This window comes from Sylvia atricapilla, chromosome 1 (genome assembly GCF_009819655.1).
Source record: "Sylvia atricapilla isolate bSylAtr1 chromosome 1, bSylAtr1.pri, whole genome shotgun sequence".
In the NCBI taxonomy this organism is placed as follows: domain Eukaryota; kingdom Metazoa; phylum Chordata; class Aves; order Passeriformes; family Sylviidae; genus Sylvia; species Sylvia atricapilla.
The window spans coordinates 43188033-43207914 of NC_089140.1; the positions used below are offsets into that span (position 1 = coordinate 43188033).

At 37.7% G+C, this 19882-nt stretch overlaps 1 protein-coding gene across 1 annotated transcript in view; it reads left to right on the forward strand.

Moving 5' to 3' along the window:
- NEK11 (NIMA related kinase 11) overlaps nucleotides 1-19882 on the forward strand; it is a 77915-nt gene that overhangs the window by 51648 nt on the left and 6385 nt on the right. Inside the window, exons 12-14 of the mRNA XM_066320740.1 lie at nucleotides 512-636; nucleotides 6051-6111; nucleotides 12416-12512. Coding sequence (XP_066176837.1) covers nucleotides 512-636; nucleotides 6051-6111; nucleotides 12416-12512 — 283 coding nt within the window. The remainder of the gene's footprint in view (nucleotides 1-511; nucleotides 637-6050; nucleotides 6112-12415; nucleotides 12513-19882) is intronic.

Here is a 19882-nt window from a genome sequence, read left to right on the forward strand (position 1 = left end):
GTTTTGCTTCAAGAAAGTTTGGAAAAATATATAGATTTAATTTCTTGTATCTTTAAAACATGTACCTGATATATATTATTTTCCATTTTAGCTTAGCAGTTGTATTCACCACAAGTTATGTGTGTTAAAGAAAACAAAACTGAGTTATAATTTCAGCTCACAAAAGCTGGATTCAATTCAATACTGGCCCTGCCTTGAATAAATGATCCCATAAGGTTACTTCCAGCCTGATTTATTGTATTGTTTAGAGATTTCAGTGCAATATCCATATAGATCCCTTAAGTTCATTAATTCACACATGATGAGTATTTGCCCTTTGCCAGAGACAGCTTTAACACTGCTTATCATTTCATTAAAGACAAACATTTTAATCTGAGAACCTATCCTTTGCTTTCAATTACAGAATGCATTGCAATTGACATAACATTGGTGCTATAAAGTTTATTTATATATTTTTCAGATCATACTTTTTTTTTCTCTATATATGCTATAAACTCATAATTGCCTTTAGAGATCCCTGAAGATCCAGAGATTGCAGAAGAATATTATAAAGATGAGTTTGAATCCTGTTCAGAAGACAGTGAAGAGGAGGGAGATGCAGAATTGCCATTGACACTCTCTAAGACAAATCACCAGGTATATGTGACCTTTGAGAACACTGTATACACTTGATGCTCATTTTCCATGAGAAAACTGAGTTCCTTCCCAGAATTCGTCCTACTGACATTGCTGATTTTTGTTGTTGTTGTTGTTTTTGTTACGAGTGTGTGTATATATCAATAGCATGAATTAATTATATGTGTATTATAAGATATTGATGAGAAAGATTTTTGCATTCCTTCAAGATTAAAGATAACACTCCCATGGATGCCTTAAGGTAGATCATTGTCAGAAAACATCCTTGTGACTCTAAAACTCTCAGAGTGGGATCCTCTCAGATGCTAGCTACGATTTAAATTAAATTAAAGCTGAAGGTATACTTCAAGCATAAGATCAAAGTTCCAGCTCTAGTTCCCAGGCAAGGATAGTCACTTCTAGTTCCTTTCTATATTAGGAATATTTTCTCGGACAGTGTGATGAATGATGAGCCTAAACAGCTGCAAGACTTGATCAGCAAATCTGCAGACTTTCCCACCTCACAGAAAGTGTCAGTGAAGAGAAAACTTATTGGTGAAAGGCTTAAAGTAGCTTTATCAGTTGAAGCTGCCACAGGAAAGTCAGGGATTGCAGTGTGAAGGCTGAAGATTATTGGAAAAGGCACCTAATTTAGATCGAATCAGAATGAGCTGAGATGAATCTCGTCTCCAGTGATCAAGTCTCAGTTAAATCAATAAACTTAAGTGCCTGAGGCAGTTCTGAAAATGGATCTTCCTAAGGCATTCAGGAACTATTAATTTCTCCCATAGGCCACCAGTTTCAAGCATGGCCTACAGTGTCTCTGAATTCTGGTTCTGCCTAGGAACAGTTACTTTATTCTGTGATCATGTGCAAAGTTTGCAGAACAGGATGTGATGTCTTCTGCATTTCAGGTAACTGGCCAAGTGGACTAATACTTTTCACTAAATTATAAATAACTTGTGGGGTTTGAAAAAATCGAACTAATAGCTTCTTTGAGATGGAGTTTTTAAGGCAAAAAATAAAGTGTGAGAAATCAGAATGCTACTTCTACCATGGTATCAGGGGATCCTGAAATTGTCCCACAAGTAAAACTTGAAGTTTACTCAGAAATAGCTCCATTCAAACAGACATGCCCTCCTAACTTTCAAATTAAACGCACAGGATGCCTTAAAATTCAGGAGCAGTTTGTGCAGTAGTGTTCTAAATAAATTGTTGTTCAATTGTAAAATAGTAGATAATCTTAGACAATACTTTTTTTCAGTTTGCTGGGTTTACGCTTACCCACAAAACATAGACATGCAAAGAAACCATTGCCCAGAAAGTCTACCACAAGATACTCTTGGAAACAAAATTACTGCTCATTTTCATCAGACTCAGAGACAATTTTTCTTTTTTTAGAATGCCTTTTGAAATTTTCATTCAGCTTTCATTGATGGTATCATTAAGTGTCAATCAATAGTGTTTTTGAACAGGCAGACTGCTGCTTAGAATTAATGAAGGGCAGAAGACAATAATAGATTTCTCAGTAATGCAGAATAAATTAGGTGTTGGCATTCAGATGTGATCTGCAGCAGTCCCTCATGTTGGGCTCACTAAAAATTCCATAAGAGCCAGCATGGTGGGCTGGAAGAGCCATCCCACTGGCACCCCATTGTCTCTGTGCAGCCCCTGTGGCCCTGAGGCTTTTCTTTACCAGCACACAGACCACTGACCCTCTGAACTGGCCTGCACAGACTGACTGGAATGCACCCCCATGACCATTTGCCTTTTGGGACTTCCTCTGTAAAAGAAGATAATTACCTGTGCTTTTCTTATGTTGACCCCAGCACATTAAGATATTCAGTAAGAGTGGTTTTGGATATTGGTACAATTACCTTTTCTATTTCTTGGGAAGTGAAAATAGGCAAGTTTTGCTTTCCCAAGTGAAAAATTCTGCAGTGAGTCTGGGGTGAAAGCACACTGAACATAGTTGTGCAAATCTGAACATCTATGTCTGAGCCCAACAAACAGAAAGGCAGTACTGTGAGGGGAAGTAAGCCAGCATTATTAGGGAGTAAACATCTAATGCATGTTGGATGGAATATGCAGAGAGGTCCCTCTTTGGTGATTATAAAGGGATTTACAATTATTAACATGCACACAACACCTTCCTTTGGATATCAATGTTTATGTGAGATGAATCCCACTCAGAGGTAGGTGGGATCATGCTCAGTATTAATAATAAGCTTCAAATCCTACCAGAATAGCAAAGGTTTGCTTCTGCTGTCATTTACTTAATACCAAAACCCCTATTTTGATGATGACATTCATACTCTTAAATCCTTTCTTCAAAGATACCTTAAACCAAGCTTTCAGAGGTGTGTGCTGAAAAAGAAATCATTCCACTGCAACACAGTAAGGGCTTGTAAGTTGCAAGGTAATTTCTGCAAATCTCTTAAATTTCCAATCCCAAAATTGCTTTACTAGTTACTTCTGTGCAGAGAGTGCAGAAATGCTGCATCTGGTGGTGCTCTTTGGTGACCCCATTATTTCAAACAAGGATTAAAAAAAAAATTCCAATGTTCATGCAGTAGCATGGGGTCAGAAAAGTCATCTTTATGAACAACATATTAAGGTGCAAGATGTAGAAAGGGATATGAGCTGTTTATTCAAGCTATATTAGGCTCTCACAGATGTCAAGACAGACTGAGAAGTAGCAGCCTTGTGTGGGATGTAAGACTGATTAGGAAGGTGGAATTAGGCACTGAAACACTGTAATTTTAGAGGTTTAGGATAGGAGCTGAGAAGGCTTCTTTTCTCCTGTTGATACTTTTCAGTACACCCTATCTGATTTCAGATACATTGGCCAGCACTGAAGTTTAGTGTCCTTTGTTCCTTTCTTTTGGGGCAGAAATGCACATTGACAGATTTCAAGCAGCAATTTGCCAATTGCTTTTCCAGACCTTCACACCTTCAAGCCAGTGGCTCTTTTCTACGTTTTTTTTTCTAGAAAAAACAGTCTCTAATTAGAGGGGAATCATGAAAGAGAATGACAAACTGTTTTAAAAACCCATTTTAATATGTGATGCTTAACAGAGGTTTCACCTTGAAAACTTAGTGTGTAATGAAGCTTGCATCGGCTTTGATTTAGCTGAGATGCTGGTGAATGCTCTTTACTGCAGTTTGCCACCATGCTCTTAGTGGTTTTTCTCAGTGACCATAATAACAAATTCACCCTCTTCATTATGACAAAGTCTATTGCTGCGATGCAGTAGGTTCCTATTTTCCAAGTCCAAGTTGCTTCTGAGATTGTCAACCCAGACAATTGGCTGACATAAATTATTACAGCTCTAGCAGCTCTGAGTGCTCTGTGTGCTGTGACCCCAAAGATGCTCCACTGGTTTTCTAACACATGTTTTGGCATGGTTTGTGGCTGTTAGAAATGGGGTTGTTTGTTCTGAATCTGAAATGTGCAGACATTCACCCACACTGGATGTTCTGCATGGGAATACCTCTTTTCTGGGCATCTGTCACAGTCCCTTGTCCATTACGTAGGGCTTTGCTTTCTCTGCCAAAAAAAAAAAAAAAAAAAGAAAAAAAAAAAAAAAGAAAAAAAAAAAAAAGAGAGAGAAAGATTAAAGAAATATATTAAATGAAACAGCTAAATCCTCTTCCAGTGCTAAACCCAAGTGGGGAAAACACATGAGTTTCACCCCTTTCATCACATGAGTGATGAAAGAGGTGAAAAAATATATTTTGCCTTACAGCAAATCGGCTTTGCTGTTATAGTTGGAGTAAATATGATGTCCTATTGTGAAAAGTCAAAGGTTTGGGAATTGCTGGCTTTATCCCATTAAATTTTTTAGAAGGTTTTATTAAAGCAATAGGGTTGTATATGGTTATTTACGATGTTTTGTCTATGTGTCTGTAGATTTGTGGTTAACTGTCAGTGATAATGAAAATAAAAATGGTTACATGGTAATATTAGCAGAAAATCAATATAACTTTTTAGTTTTGAATGAAAAAGATTTAATAACGTGTTTAATGAAGTCCTAATGATTCTTTTTTTAGAAGTACAGAGAAATTATATCTATAATACTAAGTCAGTCTTAATTCAATATTTAATATGTACTGTGTACTATTAACATAATGAATGCATTCCTTAGCATTTCCTGGCTGCAGAACTGGAAACTCTTGTGCTGATTTGATCCAATCAGGACCCCACAGGCTGCTCCAAAAGGGCAAAGAGGCTCCTTCAAACCTATGAGCTTGTGGGTTACCTGCTGTAATGGCCAACCAAGAAGTGGATTCCCACCCTGCAAACCTCAGCTAAAGTAGCAAAGCCTGTTTCAAATATAAGCCCATGAAACAACTTGGGGTGAAGAACAGTTAGTTTATGGTAATCTATAACAGCTCCCACTTGCACCAGAGGGTCCCTAACCAGCTGGAAGTCACTGCCAACAATTATTGCTGTCCTGTTTAGGTATACTGGGAGTTCCTAAGTTGAGAAATTTAGGATGGGCATTTTAGTAAGATCACGGAAGGATATAAAACAGATTGTCCATTGTAGAAGTGGAAGTCCATAGTGTTTCTTTTTATTCTATTAAGTCTTATAGGCATAGAGTACTATTTTTTTCAATATGTATTTTTGACATGTTTTTTGGCAAGGTGAAGATTTTGACTGTCAAGTTCAAATAGTCAAAATCTTGTTGTTACATGTGATAAGGCAGCAGCTTCTACACATTCGGACTCCAAGTTTTTCTTGGACTTTCATAAATTTGTGATGTACTTCTTGGACAACAAATATTGCTTAATGGCCAGAACTTTAAATTTAGTCTGTGTAAACAAACAGCATTTCATATGAAAGATAACATGGCAAAATTGTTAGCCATCTGTTTGGCAGCAGAACACTTGAAATATAAAAATGTTAAAATCTCTTCTTAATTAAAAATTTTTCGATTAATTGTTGTTACTAGACATGTAAGTAGATGCAATTACATGAAAGATAAGTATTAATTTTCTGTGGGCAGCTATTATAAGCATTAAAAAATTTTGGCATAGTTAAAAATTATATACTTGCCTTTTTCAATGTCATATTGATTTAGATATTCCAGGACTAACTGATGATAAAATCCTGATATTTTTTCAGAGATTGTGCACCACCCTCCACCATAAATACATCTCTAAATTCCATGCACAGTCATTCTAAACACTTGTGTTCTACAAGGAATCTGACTGAAATAGGTGTTTGGTTATAACATCATTCCAAAGCCTGATATTTTAGGAGAAGAAAACGTAGAAAATGTCTTGGGAAATGTAACTTCTTTATAGTCAAGTCTTGACACTTACTGGTATGATATCCTATATGTTTATGGAATCGTACCTCTGGGACAAAGTGTTTGTGTTTAGGTTTGTGCTCACACTAATGCTATGCCTATTTAATTTATTCACAGGACAGTGATATGGAGGCAATGGTTGAGTATTTGGAGAATGTCCTGAATAGCAGCTCACTGGGTAAGATGATACATCTTCTTTAGATAGCAGCAGTTATTAGCAGTCTGTATGCCTCACTGTCCAACTATTTACATTTTGTAACAAAATAACTCAAAAAATGTGATCTCCTTGAAAATTACTTCTTTAATCCACTACAGAGAAGTATAACAATGCCAAAAGAAAAGGCATAAGCAGTTAAGTGCTTTTGTTGAAAATAATAAAGCCATAAAGCATGCTACTCAGAAGTATAAAATGTTATAAAAAAACTTTTAAAAACTTGGCTACTGTCATTTTTTCTCTAGAGGAAAATATTTGAGGATGCGTAAGTTATTTTGTAGCTTTTAATCCTGGTAACAATAAGAAAAAAATAATTGAAATATTTAAATTTTTAAAAGTTATGATCAAGGTTCGGATAATAATTTATGTAGCAGTATCTCATTAGAAGTACAAAGAAATCAGTGAGAATTTAAGTTTGTAATTTAATCCTAAAATCTCTGGCAAAATACTGTCTATAGATTTACAGTTTGAAAACCTAGGTCCTTGTGGTTTACTTAAAAGCTAAAAAGAAAACTTATATGAAAGAAGGCAGTTTACTGTGTCTGCCATAGGCCCTGTCCTCAGAGGCCACCAGGTGGGACTGTGCCAGCAGCAGCCTGAGTGTGAGCTGAGTTCCCAAAGGCTCCCGTGGGAACTGCAGCCTCATTTAGCTCCTCCATTTGCACTCGTTCATTTGAGATAAACATGACTTGGTATTATCTAAGACCACAACACAGGAGACTCCTAGGAAGTCCTCCTTCCAGAGATCCTTCCAGTGCTGAGCTCTGTTTCACCCCTGCTTGTGAGCCTGGACAGATGGGAAGAACCAAAGAAGAAGGATAAAAGGGAGTAATCAAAGTTGTTGCCATCACAGTCTTGTAGCCACTGGTCACCTACTGGGCCCCATGTCAGGGAGACCCTCAGGATTGAAGGAAGGAATATTTACATCCAGTTTCTATTCACACTTACAGAGAACCCCTTGTCTCCAAATTCTGCACTATATGCATTTGCAGCATCACCGTGTGCAATGGGTTTGCAGAAGTTGAAATAAGAACAAAATTTTGCTCTGTGCTTCAATATTCTGTCATTTAATTAAAGAGAGGAATTGCCTTGAAGGCTGCTGAGAACAAACAAGAATATTAGCTGAAGACAAACAGTGGTGTTTTAAAACCAATCTTAGTATTAGAAACTCCCTTATCTTAATCTTTTTCATTCAGTATTAGGGACAAGAAGAGGCCTTTTTAAAAATTGTAATATTAAAGAATTAAATTGTGCTTTTATCCCTAAAAAATCTCCAACCAGTTTGTGCTGAAACTTATAGCCTTTCTCCGAGCTAAGGCAGTAATTACGTATGATTGTCTCCAAAGAAATATATGTGATGATAATAAGAGACAAAGATAATAAGAGACTCTTTTTATCTTTGTATGCCCAGTGTCACTGAGAAAATTAAAACCTCCATTATTTTAAGTTCTTCCAAAATCAAACTATACCCCTGCAGCTGGGTAGTTTTAATGTGTTTACTAATGTTAATTTATACCTTGCATATTCTTCACTGGGCTCCAAATTCCCATTACATCAACATTTTCTGTATATGGTGCATTTTACTTAAGTTAGATACTTGCTGTCTTTTTTACCCTAAAGCTAGTTGTGTCTCTTTCCAGGTGTGCATTTCTTTACCTGACCACTAGCACATTGGTTTTAGCCATGGCATTGCCAGTACTAGCCAGAGCTTCCCTCCTCGTCATCCCTGACCTGTAGTCCTTTACACCTCATCCTTTGTTCCCACTTTTCAAGGCATCAGCTATTGAACCAGGCCTGTACTTCTCCACGTTAATTGAATTAAGTTAGTTATAAATATGTCTTTCTACACAGAATACTACTATGCATCTGAAAGTGCAGGTTATATATTACAAGAATAATTGGAAATAAAACAAAACAGCCCCCTATGTAGTAATTAGAAGTACTGCTGCTATAGCTTAAGAAAATAAATCAAAATTTCTGTCAGGACAAGGCAAGATCACACTCGGTTCCAGGTGTGTGCAAGCAGTGGCAATAACATATTACTGGGTTACAGGGCTACAACAGAATTATAATGGCTACTCCTAAAACAGTATGGATTTCATGGCAATAATAGGGCAATAGAAGCAGAAATCTGGCCAGGACAGAATTCCTTGTAGCATCTTTCATTGCTAAAGTATTACAAAAACATTGAGCCATTTCAAGTGGTTGTTAGAGAACAACCAAGAATAAAAAAAAAAACTAGAACTTTTTATATGTCAGCAAAGGCTGTGATTAAAAGGATGCAATAATATACTATTTTTTTTTCAATAGGTGGAATTTGTTTAGTATAAACCTCAGTGTTTATAAAAGGACTTGGAAGCCAGCTGAGTTTTCTCCTCAAGAGGTCCCAGAATCAATCCAAGTACCAGAGTTTTTGTAGTACACAATTGCTTTTGTGTTGGCTATACAGGTCCATGAGGAGTGAAATAAGATAAGCCATTCTAAAACCTGAAATATTGGGAAGATCCCAGAAAAAAACCTGCAAAATATAATGGAGTTTGAAAAACTCATTTTAAAATTTAAGAAATTTGTTTGGCACTAAGGAAGATTGGGTTAGGGGCAGTTGAGTCACTTTGTATTGTTTATGAATCTGGAAAACACATTTGATTCTAATCTTTCATATCTTGTAGAAAAAGGCATTATAGGATCTCATATGTAGCAGTGAAAGCTAAAGAAAGGAAATCTGAAATACAAACAGAAGTTTGTGATTCAGTGGAGATAACAGCTTCACAACACACCATGGCTTATGAAGAGATGTAGTAGATGCGTATCACCAATTCTTTGGTCATTAGCAGAAATGTTTGTAGGAATGCCTTTGGACCATAATTTATAAAAACTCTTACCAGATAATGCACCTGTGAATAGATTCCTTTCTCTACAGATCCTCAATGAAAACATCAAACTGGAGCTCTGTCACCTGAGAGGACAAAGATCTTTTGCCCTTTGGCCCATGTTTTCTCTGCAATACTGGGTTAGACACTGGGAGACAGTGAAATTCATTTAGAAACCACAATACCTGGTTTTGAAAAGTCAGTGTTCTTGTTGTTCCATTTGATTTTGTTTAATGGATCAAGAAAGATATATTGGATAAAAAAAAGAGAAAATAATTATCTTTTTAAATAATGTTATATGTTAAATATATGTTAAATGTTAAATAAACATATAAATTCTTTGTTAAATATTAAACAATATGCAAATAATTAGCTTTTTGAAGAAGCATAGTTCCTTGTTGTGTGTTGATATGTGGGTACATAAACTGCCTGAAGCAGGGTGCAAAATATATTATTAATCAAGTAACTGCTTCTAAGAAAATACCTTTGATATAGAAGTTGGTATGGTTATGAATCACCCCAGCAAAATTTGTTGAGGTGTGGTGTAGCACCAATGTATCAAGCTCTTCACAGTCTTCACTGAGAAAACTTCTTTTTTGACTAACCACACCTTTACAGGATCCTATATTCAGTTTGTGCTGCCTTGCAGTAGCAGAAAAATCATATTAAATGGAGAGGAAGATAGAGAGTTTGCACATAGAGACAAAGTTTTTATTGGCCAGTTGCCAATGTGTAAAGTAGACAAAATATTAATTATTTAGCCAGAAATCCCAGGGGAAACAAACAAACAAACAAAAACCTAAAAAACCCCACCGGACACCAAACAAGAAGGATGTCTTTAATAGTGAAATGTCAGAGGAGAAGGAAATATTGTAGTAATAAATATACTGAATTCACTAAACAGAAAGAATATGCTGAACTCTTACTGCAGTGATGTATCCTGTAATAATAGTAATGACAGAATTTATCTGGTGCCTGTGGTTAAATGCACTCTTTCTTAAGAGACTGCAAGGTTTATATTTTCCTTAGGCCACTGGTGTGTTGCTTCGTGTGGCAGCAGTATTCCATCGTGTCCAGGGAGGCGCAGGCGCCGGCAGGGAACAGAGGACACAAGTCTCTTTGGTCAAGCACCAGAGTCCATTTTATTTCCTCCCCACACCCCGAGCCAGGGGGGAGGAGAAGGCGACGAGAGAGAGGGAGAGAGGGAAGAGGGCAAGAGAGGGAAACCCCGCTCCATCTCCCCTTGAGTGGAGGGTCAGGGGCAGGTGAGGGCATTGACCCGAAGCCATGGGGACACACCGAGGGGGAAGGAACCACAGGCCAAGGTTATTGAGAGGGGGCAGAAGCGACCAAACCACTGTGTATGGTGATTACATCGAGTGGCTGAAAGCATTCCACACACTGGTGCTCGGGGCATCAATTTTTAATTGGTTTCAAAGCAGCAAAGCCCTACATCTGGACCTTAGTACTGTGCCAACTGAGAGAGGAGCAGGCAGCCCAGTAAGCCATGAGCACTGCTTTGCACAGCTCCTGGGGTTTCCTCAGAGCTATCCTGAGGATAGATGAATTTTCCAATGCTGTAAAGGAGTTGAGTGCTTCCAGAGACCATGCAAAAACATGTGGATATGTATGTGCACTGTTATAGTAAATTATCAGGAAATGCTTTTTTGCCTTAATGGGTAAAATAATTGCCAGTAAGAACTGGGCTTGTCATTTTTCATCTTTTAAACTACATTAACTATGCCTGAGTTGTAGTACTTAGGAACCAGAAAACTCACAGACATTAGTGTAAAATAAGCTAGGAAAATGTTTTAAAATTTATAATTGTTTGTCCATCCTGCTAAATGAATCAGGAATCCATTTCTTCTGTGCTTCCAAGCTTCTGAATCCAGCAGACACTCAGTGTGAGTGATTCACTAGGGTCACTCACAATGGAAAGTTTTAATCTCAGTATTCAAATGGATGTGATCAGGGTCTCGAATCATGTAAAGCATAGGAGCTTAACTGTTGGAAGAGCCATGATTACACATCCCAGGGAAGCATTTGGTGCTCTCTAGGAGTGTCTATACCAGCTCATATCCTCAGAGGGAGGGGAGCTGCAAGCTCCCTCTGGCTGCATGTGGTCCCTTTTAATGCAATCCAAATAAGCCAAACCCCAGCTGACTCCAAACTGAAAACTCCTGGTAGGAGGGGAGTGTGTGTTCATTTAGACAAGATGTTGTGTTAATGTGTTTGACTTTTGGCTTGTTCCAATCCTATGCAAAGCCCTCCCATGCCTGTTCAGAACTTGGGTCCTGTGTGGCACAGCCCACACATTTACACCCTGATACATCTCTTCTTTTGGGAAGTGAAATCCTAATGCCAAACAATTGGCAAGAAGAAGCTAAAAGAGCTGCTTTGTTCAGCTTAACAAATTGAAAGCTGAAATAGAATCTTTTTTCCCAATTATAAAGAAATGAAAGCAGTATGCAAAAGGGAAGAAAAGAACTGCATAAGCCAAAAGACAGGACTAGCACAGGAGGAAAATGAGCATGAACTGCTCGATAAAGTAATTTTATCAGGAAATAAGAGGGGAGATTTTAGCCACTAGCTCCCAGTGAGGCTTTGAAATTGTCTTTCAATGGGAGCAGTCAGGGCAAAAATACATAAATTTCTTAGGAAAACCACAGACTTGTATGATGGGATGACTATATGAAATTGCAGCATATTTGAGCTGATAACCCTGGCTGTGCTCTGTGATTCAGCACTTCTGGGTTCCTGTGGATGAGTGCCTCACTGGTATGTGAGCCCTAGGCCCTGAAATATTGCAACAGCTCACAAGCCTTGCAAACAGAAAGAATGGGGGTGTGTGTTTGTGCATATGTATATTTCTTACGCATACATATGTATTTACATATACAGGTATGTTTATATATATCTATATTCATATATAAAAAGAGTACCTTTATCTGAAGGAGAAACTGATGCTGTAGAGATAAATACTTCCAGTTTACAGCAATGATCAAGCTCAAGGAGAGACTTGCCTGTTAGGAGGAATGTTCTTGCTCTTAAAGATAAGTAAAAAAACTATGGAAGAAAATGCATATTGTCTTAGCAAATTTAATTTTGTTGTATATTTATCCATCCCAGCACATCCTCAAGTGATTATCCTTTCTGTTGTAATTCCTTGTGTATTCCTTATTATTACAATTCTGGTGCCCTTAAGCTATAAACCTACTTGTCCCTCAGAAAGGAATTGCCCTTAATGTACGTTTAATAATCTAATTAATTTTTAATTAATGTTGCACTGCCTTGTGAGAAACAGGAATAGTCTTCCTCCTTCTGACTGCCCTTGATTCTGCACTAGAGCTCGGGGGACGAAGGTGAATAAGGCTGTGTGTCTGTTCATTGATTTGTAGGCTCGAGGACTGTCACCAGAGTGTCTCCAGGGGCACCCCGGGGATTCAGAGCTCTCAACAGTGCAATGGCTGAGACCAAGCTGAAACACATGAGGGAGTAAGTAGCATATTTATGTGTTACCAATGTGCAGGCAAAGAATATGGATTTGAAAAACTGCAAAGCACAGCAAATAAAACCCCAAAATCCCATCAACAAAATGAAGTGGATGGTAAGGTGTTTAGAGACTTGCCTACTTGCCTCCAGAGAGGATGAAAGTTGACCCTCACTTCTGATTGTTTTCTTGTAAGCTGCACAATCACTGACATTCTTCCAGGATCCATTTTTTCTTCCCTGCTGTCGGTGTCATTCTGGATTTCACTTTCTTTATTAGTACAGCCCATGCCCATAAATCACCTGCAGATGTGCACATTACCAGCATGTTTGCTCCCTCACCCACACTTCCATTCTTACCTGAAATGAAAAGTAAGTGGGTTTGTTTCCCATGGTGATATGATGTTTTAAACCAACCAAATTTGCTGCTGTTGGCTGGGATTTTCAAATGAGACAGAGGAATGTACATTGGCAGTTCCCTTTGAAACTCTGCCTATTTGTTTTCAGCATTGCTGAAATCCCAGCTTTATTTGTAAAGATTTCAGTGCCTTAATAAAACAAGGATCTGTGCTGCCTTTATAGAATGTACTGGTTAATGTATCTTGAGCCTTTGTCTTGATTCAGTAATTTCTGGCCTTCCAAGATTTATTGCGTCCTAATTTAGGTACTGATCTGATAATCATAGCAATGATTATTTCTGAGCTCAAATATTCTTTGCAATGTTGCAAGATTCAACTGCTCTCAGAATGTAAACTCTATTAAAAAGGGCAATTTTTTTCTCTTGTGTAGGTGGACAGCGCCAGTAATGTGCTGGATGTTATTGGAATATTAATAAGTTCAAACAGTAGATGCTAATAGTTATTTAAGTGAACTGTCTGAAGAAAATGAGTACAATTCCAACAGCATTGATAGCAATCATTGTTTAAAACAAATCACCATGTACTTCAGGAAAATGTCAATCACATTTACTCCTGATAGAAGTTGTTTGGTTTTATAAATGCAGCAGCTCCTAGAGTTCCATTTCATGGCTTAGCCTTTATTGTGCAACCAGTCCCAGGTCTCACAGCCTTCCACTTGTACTGCTTTCCATCCTCTTTTCATGGAAACTACTTATAAAAATAAATTAATGCATTGTGTTGTCCCAGCTACTTAAAAGGTGAGATTTTTAGTTAAAATGCCCACTAAACTTACAGATTTCACCTGGTGTTCTCATGGTTCCTGGATAAAACTTAAAATATTTGAACTTCATGGTCATTGCTTTTAGGGCTGAAGTATGATTAGATCACTTCTTTCAAATTCTGTTTTTCCAGTGCTTTTTCATGGAAAAAGCATGGGATTTTTTCATGGTTTGTTGTGACTCACATTATTGTCCTTTTTCCAAAGCATAACACGACTTTTTCATTTTCTGAATATGTAAAAGTGACAAAGGACTTAATTTCTTCAAAAGTAACGTGTTAAGAAAGAAGTCAATGAGCAGAGTACCCAGCGTGTGTGTAGTCAAGGAGATCCTTGCAAACTCTGACCCATGGCCAATCTGTACACAGGGCACAATGGGGTTTTCAGTGGTAAGAAGGAAGCACATCTGGATATGAATCAGCAGATAAAGCCACAGCTTCTCTGTTCATCCCTCTGCAAACTTCCTATGATGTGTTTGTTGAATGTCATCCACACAACAGTGCCACATAAGCAAGGCTAATATAATTTAGACTTGTGCTATTCAGTTTCACTCAGGTAGATACAGACTTTTGGAGGGGGGGAGGAAGTGGTCTTCCACATGACAGCTTCTAATGAAAGAGACAATGAGGGGGATTTGTCTTACAGAAAATGAGTAGCTGGAGTTCCTAAAAGAAAAGAGAAGAGCAGAGCAGAGGAGATAATGTGGAGGTACAGTGAAATCCGTTTGGGTGTCAAGTCACTCTAGAAAGAGGACTATGAAGGTTTGGGATTTGCACCATTTTCAGATGTTAGGAGCAATAGATTCTGATGAGGGAGACTCCTATGTCATGAACTGCTCATAAAAAAAACTTTGTGCCCATGCATTACTGATGGCATTACTGGAAGAAAGTGTCAGTAGCTCTGATAAAATGGTAGATTCATCTAAACTAATACTGGGTCTAACAGCAAAAGTGCCTTTTTGCCATTTCCAATTGACACATAAATAATGTTGGCTTGCAAACAACTTGTTACAACTGTAACAAGGCAGTCACTTGACAGGATGTTGTGTGCTCATTGCTTGAATTACTGCAGCATAATTATAATTACTAAATGCCTACTTTGACTTGCTGTATATCAGAGCACCAGTTTAGGAGGTTTCTGTTCTATTCTTATGCAGGACTTGACAAGGATACTCATGTGAGAGGGAAACTGTGCTAAAAATCTTTATGGGAATAAAGAAGGAAATCACTGATATTCTTGAATGTGGTAGGTAGGAGTGCTTGGTCTCCTATTTTAAGTGAAAAGAAATGGAGTTTTTTTCACTACAACCCCTAAATATTTCCGACTTTTTCTTTCCAGTTACCATTGCACTCTCTGTTCCAGTTGATCACATCCAGCATCAATGTGAATTGCTGTCCTCTCAGTAAATATCATGATAAAATTATCAACTCCAGTGACAATTTCTAGTTTGTTATATTTGATATCAGAATTCGTTATAAAGTTTATAAGAGCAGAGCTTTAACTTTACCTTTCAAGCAGAGTTCATTGTCTCCACAAGAATTTCCATTTCAGTGGTAAGCATTTTGATATTGGGTTCTGCAGTACTGATAAGAAATCTCCATTTTTTGAACTAGCTCCCTCCAAGGTTATCATTTTGCTCCTTCCCAGCCCTGCCTGCCAGCGAGAAATCAACCAAATATAGAAATTGGAGCTGTGAGACTCTTACTCCTTATATTGGGCTTTGACACTGAGGAATCACGTTAGATGCTGGAAATGGGAGGAGCCATTTCCTGGTATTTTCTGTCCTGGACACCATCTGATTCTCGTGGTGGTTCTCATCCTTGATGGTACGAGGTAACTGGGTGCATGCTGATGCTGAGAAGCATTACTGCCACGTGCTGTCCAGAGCCAAGTCATCTTCATGGACAGATCCATGAAGACAAATGACTGTTCCACTCATGTTCCCCTATAGAGACTTTCCAACTTTGCATCTCAGAAGAGAACCATGCTGTTCTTCAGAAGCAACTCCTCAAGCCAAAGCAATTTTCCTCTGTCAGATTAAATTGTAGTAGCACCTATTAATTTTTTCCCCTAAGGTCCATACAAAAAAACTGAGTACAGATCGTTCTGTGCTCCTTTGTGGAGATATCCATGAATATCTACAATGAGTCATTTTAATAGCCATGAACTTTAATATACACTTTAGAATTCAATAAAATGTATGGCAGTAAAAGGAAAAGGCTTTTATGCCCCAAGTTTTAAGGAAATTAAAATCCTTTAGCCCAGCAGTAAGCACCTCTTAGTCAGTCCCCAAAGTCTTATGCACAGCAGCATACCACGATCAGGCAAAAGACTTCATCATCCCCTGCTGAGTGTAAGTAAAGCAGTCTTTCAGAAGTCATGAAGAAAAGGCATTGGGTGATATTTTTATTCTGCTCCTCTGAATGCTCATAATACTATTGGTTTAGACTCATGAGGAGTATGTAGGTATGCTTCTTGTGCTTGTGATGCTGCCATCAAATCCATAATTTATCTTAAAAATTCAGAAATAAAGGTCATTTTGAGGTCATGCAATAGGCACTGGATGTTCTTTGAGGTAAGTAGTCCTAAAATGCCAGAAGTATAAAAGACTTTGTACGTTTATTTGTGCAATTTAAAAAAAAATTATTTGAGTAAAGATAGTGTTTACTTGATGTAGTATTTCAATTAATGCAGAATGGACCCTTTTAAGCCAACTGAAACTGTTTTTGTTATTGAGGTCATTGAGGGCAGCTTAAGTGAAGACAACAGACACAAATACAGAAAAGTTAATTGTTTTTAAGATTTTGATTTAAAAACTTAACAGTGACCTTCTGATTGCCATTGACTGCCATGTTGAAGGTGTCATGATGCAAACATACTTGAGGAATAAGATGTCTTCTCACAGTCAAGAGACATACTTGGTAAGGAAGTTTATTGACACTGTCTGAGCTACCACATTTTTTGCAGGTGAATAGAGAGTACTCTTAAAGGTATTGATCCTGAAATGTTTTTGAGCATTGAATTTCCTCTTAGACACATCACAGTGTTCTGTCCAACACTCCATTTCCAGGTAATAATTTCTGTCTGGTGATCCCAAGATATCTTATAACATGACTGTAGTTTTCTGCATCTCATGGGCTAAGTCAAAATTTTATTTATATATCCAGCTTCCTTGTCACAGTTTCTCACACCTCATTTTTAAAGGCTAAGTGAGCCTAAGTGAGTTCATAATGGAAGCAAATCAAACATCTTAGTCCATAAGTTTCTCTTTCTTTTACTGAAAATCTATTTTAAGATAATTGCACCATTACCTTCCAGATCCAAATCTGAAAAAAGGATTTTGGGTTTGCTGTTTGCTTTACAAGCAAGTGAGAGTACAGTAAACTTAGCAGGAATGCTGAAAGATTGAACCCCTGCCTGTGTGCGACCAAGCTGGAATATTGGTTCTTGGCTTCTGTGAGGGAGAAGTGAGCTCAGGAGTCATTGCTATCCCAGGACAGCAACTGAAAGAGAGAGTTGTAGCTGATAAATCCTGGGCTTCTCCTGCCCCAGAAGAAATGAAGATGAGTGAGACAGTGTCTGCTGCTCAGAAGCATAGGAGTCCTCTACAGCAGAAGCAGCAGTAACCCCTCAAGGCCAAAGCTGGAGCTGGTGGTCTAATTCCTCAGGCATTTTCCATAGGTCTTCATTCAGCTTCTCCCCACGGTCCATACTCCTCCCGTTTCCATGACAAAAATGGGCTGCTTCCCTTGTTGGCAATTTGTCTTTTGTGCTGCTCCTCTCCATCCTGCATCTGAGGATGGGAAGAGCACGTCACCGGCCAACACCATAATTTCAGCAGTTCTTAGCAGCTTTACTTTGCACTTTGAAATAAATAATGAGAACAAACTTGGTAGTTAGAGTGAATGAGTATTGGGGCACAATTTAATTTTGATTCATTTTCTTGGGATGCTCATCTTTTGCCCATTTTGCATTGTCATTACTTGAACCTCAGGTTGTACCCTTAAAACAATGTGTAATATTTTGTGAATTTACTTAGAAATGTAAAGAAAACAGATTTTTTTTTCAGCTTCTCTGGTGAGCTATATGTCATAGATCCATGAGTCATTCTGTTATTCTGAATTTTTAAGGACTTTTTTTAGGAGACAGTAAGGTTATGATTGCTTTAGCACCACAGAGAGTTTTTATTCACTTTGAACATAGCATTTCAGTGGCAAAACACCTAAAATTTTAAGTATAGATTCATTCATTTCAAAATGTCAAGTGGCCCCAAACACTCAAAAATTCAGAGAATTAGACTTATATTTCTTTTTGTTTTGCACACAAAACATAGCTTGCCTAGTTTCTCGTGCTGTGCATACATAATGCATAGATTGATCTGTTCAGATTTCCAGCACCTTGACTTTGTCAATAGTTTGCAAATGTGAAAACGCTTTCACACAGCATTAATTATATAGTCTGTTTTCAATATAGAACCACTTGAAGAATTGTGACAGTGTTTACTAGAAGTAGCATTGCAACCTTGGAAAGTTTACTTGAGAGAAATATAGGTTGGAAATTTTCCAAGAGGTTTGACACAGGAATGACCAGAGCTCTCTTTTGAAAGATATTAAATGTTTCCTTTTTAGGAGAGAAAGAAAGTACTAGATTTCTATCTATGTCTTTAAATGCCTAAACAGCTCTGTGAAGCTTGCCTGATTTTGATGCAGAACCAGAAGAAACTGAATGCACAAATCTTCCTAGGCCTTTCTGAAAATCATAGATCTACTGTCCATAGTTGGTAATTGCTTTTCTTTCTTTCTCTATAGAATAATGTCATCATGGAATTGTATGGCTCTGCCATAAATAAAGAGGGAGGGGATTCTTTCAAAAATTCCTTGAATTTGCCTCAGTCGTTTTGTGCTAAGAACTTCTTAAAGGGCTACAGACGTGACAAGAGACCTGAAAGAAGTTGTGGACTTACTGCACCAAGCTTCGGGCCCCGTTGGGTGGATAAAGATGTGAACTAAGCCCAAATGGTTGATGTTTGAAAAACTGCTTGCATAAAATCTTATGCAAATGAGTTTGAGAGTCTTTTTTGGTATATGGTTGTGTCTATTTTTATGTATATGTATATACACACACTTAAACATTTGCCGTAATTGGACAGCTCACATTCCACAGTGGTTGGGGCTTTTTTGGCTTTTAAAATGTCTTTTTGATTAGATTGTTTAAGAGTATTTTTACTTTTACTGTAAGCTTGTATGGATGTTCAGCATAGCCAGGAACTAGAATACTGCTTCACCTCCCTCTGTGCCTGTGCAGTGCTCAAGCCCAGCTGGAAATTTTGGGAGTAAATTACTGTGGTGTTTGACATTTCTATTAAGAATTGCTCATCTCCATACCAACTGATTATATTAATCTCTCCATTGAAGCGTCTGACTTGTTGGCTGCCTTTTAATGAGACTGACTTATTGCTAACTCAGAAATACGTTGGTTTACATCCAGTAGTAACACTTAATTAGAATATGGCTAAAAATAGTGCTTGTATTGAGAAAAAAAATACTAATAGTTACTACTCTGGTTGTTTCATTGAAACGCATAAGTACCTTTTCCTTTCTCTGATGGGCAAGCTGTTGGTTTTAAAACTGTAATTTTGGTATGAAATCCTAAGTCAGGAGACGCCCCCTCCCAATATTAAGCCATGTAAGGAAATCAGCATTAACTCTGTATTACCACACAGCTGAACAAAGGAGTATACAGTTATATTCTTAAATTCTTACAAGATCTGCATATAATTATTGACTTTTCAGAGGTAACTGCTGTATCCTCCCATGCCCACATTCAAGGAGTAGCTGTATATTCTGCTGCTCTTCAGACACATCTGTCTAAAATGCATCGATAAACAAAGCAAATAGCATCAGGTATGTGTTAAGTGTGCCATGAATTCTTGCTTGATCTTGATCAGTGATGCTGAAGAAATTAAACTGATGACTTTTCAAAGATTCTTTGAATGCCATGGCACTGTGAAAAATTAGAGTGTTGTTTAAAATAATTATAGAAAGACTAGGAAATCTCAGACTGTGTCTAAAGTTACTGCAGTCCAGGAAAGTGTGTTTCAGGTAATTCTTCATGGCCACAGTGAAAGAGTGTAATTTTCACCCACCCTACCTCATGATGAATAGCTCTATAGAAGCAAATATATTTCCTCTCTTATTTTT